The 8,900-nt window shown below is 49.8% G+C and overlaps 1 protein-coding gene across 1 annotated transcript; it reads right to left on the reverse strand.

Moving 5' to 3' along the window:
* Positions 1-1,754: 1,754 nt before the first annotated feature.
* LOC109777426 (MADS-box transcription factor 23-like) lies at positions 1,755-3,737 on the reverse strand. Its single transcript, XM_045234115.1, has 6 exons — positions 3,510-3,737; positions 3,054-3,129; positions 2,720-2,884; positions 2,599-2,640; positions 2,473-2,514; positions 1,755-2,380 (listed from the first exon to the last, which is right to left on the reverse strand). The coding sequence occupies exons 1-6, from the start codon at positions 3,695-3,697 to the stop codon at positions 2,204-2,206; spliced, it is 690 nt and encodes a 229-aa protein (XP_045090050.1). The 5' UTR covers positions 3,698-3,737; the 3' UTR covers positions 1,755-2,203.
* Positions 3,738-8,900: the final 5,163 nt, after the last annotated feature.

The following is an 8,900-nucleotide window of genomic DNA, read 5'->3' on the forward strand; positions in this document are numbered from 1 at the left end:
GGGGGCTGAAAGGACAGGTGGCTCCATCCCGGTAGAGGTGGGCCTGGGTTCCTAACGGCCCCCGACCGTTACTTTGTGGCGGAGCGACAAGGCAGGTTGAGACCACCTAGGAGAGAGGTGGGCCTGGCCCTGGTCGGCGTTCGCGGATACTTAACACGCTTAATGAGATCTTGGTATTTGATCTGAGTCTGGCCATTTGGTCTATACGCACTAACCAACTACGCGGGAACAGTTATGGGCACTCGACGTCGTGGTATCAGCCGAAGCCTTCGTGACGTCAGCGACTGAGTGGCGCGCGCCGGATTGGACTGGAACGCCTACTAGGCTAGGTCTGCTTTCGGCCGCGTTCGCAACGTGCAGGTGTGCAATGGGCGATGGGCCCAGACCCCTGCGCCATAGGATTTAGACCGGCGTGCTGACCTCTCTGTTGTGCCTAGGTGGGGCTGCGACGTGTTGATCTTCCGAGGCCGGGCATGACCCAGAAAAGTGTGTCCGGCCAAATGGGATCGAGCGTGTTGGGTTATGTGGTGCACCCCTGCAGGGAAGTTTATCTATTCGAATAGCCGTGTCCCTCGGTAAAAGGACGACCCGGAGTTGTACCTTGACCTTATGACAACTAGAACTGGATACTTAATAAAACACACCCTTCCAAGTGCCAGATATAACCCGGTGATCGCTCTCTAACAGGGCGACGAGGAGGGGATCGCCGGGTAGGTTTATGCTATGCGATGCTACTTGGTGAACTTACCATCTACTCTCTTCTACATGCTGCAAGATGGAGGCTGCCAGAAGCATAGTCTTCGACAGGATTAGCTATCCCCCTCTTATTCTGGCATTCTGCAGTTCAGTCCACCAATATGACCCTTTACGCATATACCCATGCATATGTGGTGTAGCTCCTTGCTTGCGAGTACTTTGGATGAGTACTCACGGTTGCTTTTCTCCCTCTTTTCCCCTTTCTATACCTGGTTGTCGCCACCAGATGCTGGAGTCCAGGAGCTAGAGATCCCGAGGATGATTCTACATGGAGTTCGGCTTCGAGGAGTAGTTAGGAGGTCCCAGGCAGGAGGCCTTGCCTTTTCGATCGTTGCTACTTTTGTGCTAGCCTTCTTAAGGCAAACTTTTTTAACTTATGTCTGTACTCAGATATTGTTGCTTCCGCTGACTCGTCTATGATCGAGCACTTGTATTCGAGCCCTCGAGGCCCCTGGCTTGTATTATGATGCTTGTATGACTTATTTATGTTGTAGAGTTGTGTTGTGATATCTTCCCGTGAGTCCCTGATCTTGATCGTACACATTTGCGTGCATGATTAGTGTACGATTGAATCGGGGGGCGTCATAAGAGGGTTTTGTGTAGAACCTGGGTTCTAGACGTGTGCGTCGCAGCGGTCCGGACGCCTGCAAAGCCATCCCGGTTTGCTTCCGGTTTGCGGAAAAACGGATGTCCGAATCCATACGTGGACCGATGACGTGATGTGTTGGATGTCCTACAGCGTCCGGGCCACTCAGTCTGAGCGGTTTGAGGGTCAATGTTGGAGAAGTGCTTACATGTAATGGTTGGAAGGATGACAAACTACGACTATTCCTAAAATAATAACAATCTGTTGTCATTTGTTTAACATGCAGGAAGGTAGACACGCAAACAGATGAAAGTACATATGCTGATCAATCCATTAACGTTAGATATAATCATATATTAGAAAAATATGAGGTGATACCAACCCTTAGATATAGCACTGGTGTCAAAGAGAACATTGCCGTAAATTCGTATGGACCAACGTGATACATGGGAGTGCTACTGTGCTAGCCAGTACGGCAGTAGCATACGGGAATCACGTGGAGCAAAATGGGACTTCTGTACATATGGTGTTGACAAAACACTGTAGTCTACTACTAGTCAACTGCATGGCGGTGTGCACGTCGGATACTTGTCCATAAACTACTGAGGAGCTACTCCCTCGAGACACTTATTTTAAAACGAATGGAGTACGGAAGAGTATTAAGTTTTAGCTACATATACATTCATTAACTATTTTTTTGCGAATTATGTATTAACTAATTATTAACTTCTGGCCCATTCTGTCAGGTTTCGCTCCTTCTCAATCTGCAAAACAACAGAACACGTAACATTAGTCAGGACGCAGATTGATCACCAAGATGTTTACAAATAATTTGTTTCATACGCACGACGTTAATCACCATCACTGCAGGCTAGGATCCTGCACGTCGGGGAGCTGCTGCGGCCACAGCTGCAGAGACGTGGACAATCCCTCCTCCTCCGCCTCCGGGAAGAAGCCCCCGAACGCCGACGCCGGTAGCATCATCGGCGCCATGAGCTCCGCCTCCACTACCGCACGAGGCTGCTCGTCATGGTTCATCTGGCAGGGTCAACATGTACACATTCAGGAAGCCAGTTCAGGACGAACATGAGTACATCAGACTAGCAGGCAGGCAGGCCAACGAAAATTACCACGTGGCGCATGAGGCTGTTCTTCTCCTCCAAGATGCTCACCTACATGTCCACGCACGCACAATGAAATGAACAATTGCTTATTTGCATCTTAATTCATGTCGGCTCTCTTACGATTATTTTTACCTTGTGGCGTGATTCCTCTAACTGCTGGTTCAGAAATTTATCCTGCGCGCAAGAAAGTGATGCAGTAATTAACATGTGAGCTGTGAATTTTTATGTGCAGCGCGTGGTGTGCGTAGGGTACCTTCATTTCACGGACTTTACCCAGCGCGCACTCTAGCTTCTGCTCCAGATCGGCGAGTTCCTCCTTGGTGGTTGAACATGGCATGTCTTCTCCGGTCATCATCCGATGGCTGGCCACGAGATGGTCACGCTCACGCTTCAGCCTTGCGATATCCTCCAGCAGTTTCTGTGTGTAAAGACTTATATTGATCAATCAGAAATTCAGAATACGATGATGCAGTTTACTAAAGAGTGCACAAATCTAACGTACCCCGTCCGTCCCATAATATAAAAGCGTTTTTTACACTAGTACTATGTAGTATACATGACCAGATGTGTTTTGTTTGTTAACTTACCTGATCGTCATCACGATTTGTCCCCTGCAACTGGGCGTTGGTGATGCCCTTGTAGCGCTGAATTAGCTCACTCCAGCTTAACAAATTACAAGTGAGGGAGTAAATACAACTATACAAGTAATCAAGTACAGTGAATATATGCAAGTAATCATGTTCATGTATGATGTGCAAGATTCAGTCATTGGGTAATTAATACGCACTCTGTCATGGTAGGAGTACAATGCTGGCGACCGGTACTTCTCAAATCCGAAGATAGATATATGCAAGTAGTAATCAAGTTTATGCATACTAATTGCCAAACTGTAGAAACAAATCCGTTGGTCCAAATTAATAGGCATGGTAAATCAATTTACGATCGGCCGGGGGGTAAATCGCGATGGACGGACGGACGGAATGACGAACGGGCCGTGGAGAAGAGCTATGAGAAAGATGGACGCAGGCAAGGGACAGACGGACCTGGTATGGGGGCTGCAGTAGTCGTAGAGCTCGCCGGTGCTGGAGAAGACAAGGACGCCGAGGTGCGCGTCGCAGAGCACGGCCAGCTCCTGTGCCTTCTTCAGCAGCCCGCGGCGGCGCTTGTGGAAGGTGGCCTGCCTCGACAACTTGTTGTCGATCCTCTTCATCTCCACCTTCCCGCGCCCCATCCTCGCTTGCAACTTGGGGAGTGACCGATGGATGCTAATGCTATGCTAGCTTGGAGGGAACCGGTCAGTGGTCCGCGGTAGGAGGGAGAAGGAGAAGCATTGCAGTGCCAGTGCCAGTATTTGACAGATTTATTATCTCTTTTATTACTTGTGTGGCACGTACGTACTACTCTGCGCAAGCCTTGAAGGCGGTGGGGTAGCTTCTTCTTCTTTTCTTGTTCCTTTGGGGCTAAGTCTGAAACCGTACCTTGACGAGGGTCAAAAGAGGAAGCAGCAGAGGCGATATATGCAGGGAACAGCAGGTGGCTAGGCGGCGGCGGGGCAGGGCCTCTGGTCTCCTCCGGCGAGTCCACGGCCAGGCGCCTCCGTACCTACTGGCAACATGCAGCGCAGTTGCCAGCCAGTTTCGTTCGGCGACCAGCTTTGACCACTTTGCTCCCCTGTGTCTGTCCGTCTGTGTAGCAGTATTGGCAAGCGCACTACAAAGAGCATATTATCTGTAGACACGGACCAGCAGATAACCAGTTTTGCGTGCAATGGAACTAGGAGTACTCTCCTCGCCGGCGTCCACGGGCTCTGTCTTCAGTTCACCACCTCTCTACCGGCGGCGAATACATGGATCGTGCATGCATCTAACGTCCTTCACCACCGGCGCCGATCGAGCTCTGCGCGCATGCACGGGCCATGCAGCAGCGAGATACCTACCAGGGTTAACCCTCTTCATCAGATTCCATGACCCGTCCGGGGATCAGAACGCCAATGGCTTGGAAGAGCATGCGCGTCCAGCTTGCCGCCCTTTTCCGCCGAAGAATATGTACGCCCCAACCCCTCAGTAGAATACCCGTGCGTTGCCACGGGCTTTTTAAAGGATTTAACTGGTAGCATATTTTTTAGATGCCCTAGTTGTATATGTAACATGATGCATGTCAAATTTTACATGCATAGAAAAGATGGACAGTAATAGACGGAAAATAATTTAAATGCCCTTTAAAAAAATCCACTTTAATTGCAATGTATATTTTGATAAAGCAAATTGCAATTCGATGATGCATACATAGAAAGACTTATTAGATCCGATGCACACAAAAAAGGTGGTACAAAAACATAGAACTCTTTATTGTGCACTACATTACAAATGATAGATAGCACTTGGACGCCTTTTTATGCTTAACGTTGATCGTCTCACAAAGCATGTCCATTGTTATTATTAATTAATTAAAGACCATACATGAAGGATTTTGTTCCCTTTAAACAAATAAGCACGAAAAACATTCATGCGATGCTACTTCCTTAGATGTTTTCAACAGTGCATTTTCGGCAGCAGTACTTGATGCTTTCAGGGACCGGCGGGATGCTGATAGACTGAGTTCCATTTTTATCTCTACTACTTAAAAAAAACGTAAGGTTCCCGTTTCATCTATCTTCTCACCACCCCTTCATCCAACATTCCCCGTATAATAATCGGTCATCTTAATTTACTTATCTTCTAAACCAATTTCACTTTAATTTACTTACCAAACTTCTGATCAAAATTGAAGGTATCTCTACTACTTAAAAAGAACGTAAGGTTCCGTTTGATCTATCTTCCCACCACCCCTTCATCCAACATTGCCCGTATAATAATCGGTCATCATAATTTACTACCTTCTAAATCAATTCCACTTTAATTTACTTACCAAACTTCTGATCAAAATTTAAGATAAATCACGGGCAGAATTTGGTGAACATTTATTTACACAATCGCATATTATAGGCAGGTAAATCACTTCTGATCAAAATTTAAGATAAATCACGGGCAGAATTTGGTGAACATTTATTTACACAATCGCATATTATAGGCAGGTAAATCACTTCTGATCAAAATATAAGGTAAATCAGAAACAAAATTTGATGAACATTTACTTACACAATCACATATTATGGGCAGGTAAATCACAAGCTAACGTACTAGAATATTTATATCCCGTTGCAGCGCACGAGCATTGTTCTAGTTATTGAAAATAAAATGAACGAGATGTCGCCGGCGCCATCCGGCATCCGGTCATAGACTCATATTCAATCACGTTGTGGACTCCGGCGGGCCATGAGCTCGTCCACCAGCCGATAAATTCAGTTTTCCTCCTCTAACCGTCACCTAACCGATCCTACAAAAGCTGTAGAGGGGGGTAATTTTTACGCCAGCCACCTCTCGATCCCTAAATATACTAGATAGCAAGCCGACTAGAGTAAAACAATTGCTTCGGAGACACCCCCACACCTCCCGGTCCGTCCGTGTCGCCGCAAGCGTACCCCGGACTGCTGCCGCCGCACCTCACTGTGGTCCGCCACTCGTCGGTAGCCCTCAAGCAGCTGGCTAGAACGACATCGCGTGCCCCGGGCGTCTGCAGCGAGGGGTTGCATAAGCCTTGCACGTCCTGCGGGGCTGGGGGGGGGGGAGGGGCCAGGGGTGCCGCAGTGTGTGCATGGGACACGTACACGAGTGGATGAGGTGCCAGTGTGTCCAACTTCGGTTACGAAGCTCTGGCTATGGCAGACATGTATGAATTCAAGCGGGCCGACCCACGAACGACGAGAAATGGAGCCGGATAGGCGGGAAGAGACGCGGGTCACCTTGGGGCGGTTGATGGTGAGTTGGGTGAGGGCCGGGGAAGCAGAACGACGATGAGATCAAGGTGGAGTGGCGGTGGCTGGAGCTCGAGATGCAGTAGACGAAGGCGCGGTAGAGGAGGCGACCTATGTGTTGTTGCCCCCAGGGCGGACCAAGCCAACGTCGATGAAGAACATGAACATGGCCGCACATCATGGTGTCAACGATGATGCGTCCTTGAGGGAGTCCTGGATTATGGGGTCCTCGGGCGTCCGGACTATGGTACGTGGGCCGGACTAATGGGTTGTGAAGATACAAGACCGAAGACTCTCTCCCGTGTCCGGGTGGGACTCTCCTGGGCGTGGAAGATTAGCTTGGCGACCGGATATGGAGATTCCTTTCTCTGTAACCGACTTTGTATAACCCTAGTCCCCTCCGGTGTCTATATAAACCGGAGGGCTTAATCCATAGGGAAGAGGAGAATCATAGTCATACAGGCTAGACTTTTAGGGTTTTAGCCATTACGATCTCGAGGTAGATCAACTCTTGTAATACTCATATTCATCAAGATCAATCAAGCAGGAAGTAGGGTATTACCTCCATAGAGAGGGCCCGAACCTGGGTAAACATCGTGTCCCCCGTCTCCTGTTACCATCAACCTTAGACGCACAGTTCGGGACCCCCTACCCGAGATCCGCCGGTTTTGACACCGACATTGGTGCTTTCATTGAGAGTTCCGCTGCGTCGTCTTCAAGAGGTTTGATGGCCCCATCAATCGTCTACAACAACGCTGTCCAGGGGGAAGTCTTCCTCCCTGGACAGATCTTCGTATTCGGCGGCTTTGCACTGCGGGCCAACTCGCTTGGCCGTCTAGAGCAGATCGACAGCTATGCCCTTGGTCATTAGGTCAGATTTGGAAGCTTGAACTATGTCGCCAATATCCACGGAGACTTGATCTTCGATGGATTTGAGCCCACGGCAGCCGCTCCCTGCCACCGCGATGAGCATGACCTAAATCTGTCATCGGACCATACCCAGAAGATAGCACCTGTAAGTGCTCCGGCCCTAGATCCGGAGCAGATTGCGCCTTCCGAGGATGGGAAGCTCAACCCCACCACGGAAGCCACAGACTCAGCGGCGTTGGAGCCGCACACAGACCCAACCTCGCGTGGAATCTGCGCCACCGGAACCTCGGACTCGTTTCCGGCTACAGGTTCCGAGCCACGTGCGATTGCGTACGTCGAGCTTGATCGGTCATCGATCATCAAATTTAGCTCCGCGGACATCTTCCGGCACTCACCTTTATGCGATGTGCTAAACTCATTAAAAACCCTCTCCTTAGTAGGGGACTCACAGCCGAATTATATCCGGTTTGAGCTGGGGGCTGATGACGGGGAATTTCGCTTGCCACCCACCTCCCACTTAATAGCCACTGTCGAAGACTTAACCGACATGCTTGACTATGGCTCCGAAGACATCGACGGCATGGACGACGAGGCTGGAGAGGAGCAGGCCGAAAACCCGCCGTTTATTGGACGTTGGACGGCCACCTCCTCATACGACGTATACATGGTGGATACACCCAAAGAGAATAGCGGCGACGACAAGGAAGATTCCAGTAGAGGATGAACCTCCTGAGATACAACCAAAGCACCGACGTCAGCAGCGCCGCTCTAAATCACGCCGCAGAAAAGACAGCAACACCGGCAGTGGAGACGATAACACTCCGGACGGTGCCGAAGACAGAGAAGACCCCGACGAGCAAACTGCCGAACAGGACGATCGGGAAGATGGGCAAGTTAGTCCTGATAAACAGGCCATAAACGAAGACTCGGAGGACAACAATTATCTACCACCCTCCGAGGATGAGGTGAGCCTCGGTGACGAAGACTTCATCGTACCTGAGGAACCTCTCGAGCAGGAGCACTTTAAGCGCCGGCTAATCGCCACTTCAAGGAGCCTGAAAAAGTGGCAGCAACAGCTGCAAGCTGATCAGGATCTGCTCAATGTCAGGTGGACTAATGTCCTGGCAGCCAAGGAATACGGCCTTGAGCGCCCAACCAAAAGTTACCCGAAGCGCAGACTACTACCTCAATTCGATGACGAGGCCCTTGAGCCCGTCCCATCAGCATGTAATGCGGCTGACCGACCACCACGTGGCCGAGACAAAACGGCAACTCAAGTCGAACACCAGCCTGTACCACCTCGCCATAAAGGTAGACAAACAACAGCTCGGGGATATACGTATGACCTACGTCAGGACTTGGACAATAGAACAGGTCCGAACAGATCGATCTATGGATCGCGGGGGTGTGCCCCGACACGCGACAACGGCTACTTAGCCGGACGCAACAAACATAACCACACCCGGGCCGAAAATCGTAGACAGACTACATCCAAACTACGTCGTGACTTGGCCCGATACAGAGGCGCCGCACACCCCCTCTGCTTCACTGACGAAGTAATGGAGCATGAATTCTCAGAAGGGTTTAAACCCGTAAATATCGAGTCATATGATGGGACAACAGATCCCGCGGTGTGGATTGAGGATTTTCTTCTCCATATTCATATGGCCCACGGTGATGATCTCCATGCCATCAAATACCTCCCGCTAAA

This window comes from Aegilops tauschii, chromosome 3 (assembly GCF_002575655.3).
Source record: "Aegilops tauschii subsp. strangulata cultivar AL8/78 chromosome 3, Aet v6.0, whole genome shotgun sequence".
In the NCBI taxonomy this organism is placed as follows: Eukaryota; Viridiplantae; Streptophyta; class Magnoliopsida; order Poales; family Poaceae; genus Aegilops; species Aegilops tauschii.

Excerpts from the sequence above, each read along its gene's own strand:
- LOC109777426 (XM_045234115.1), bottom strand. The coding sequence starts at position 3,697 with ATGGGGCGCGGGAAGGTGGAGATGAAGAGGATCGACAACAAGTTGTCG. Across the intron at positions 2,885-3,053 it reads CAAATCGTGATGACGATCAG|AAACTGCTGGAGGATATCGC; the intron begins GTAAGTTAACAA and ends CTTTACACACAG. Across the intron at positions 2,381-2,472 it reads ACAGCCTCATGCGCCACGTG|ATGAACCATGACGAGCAGCC; the intron begins GTAATTTTCGTT and ends TGACCCTGCCAG.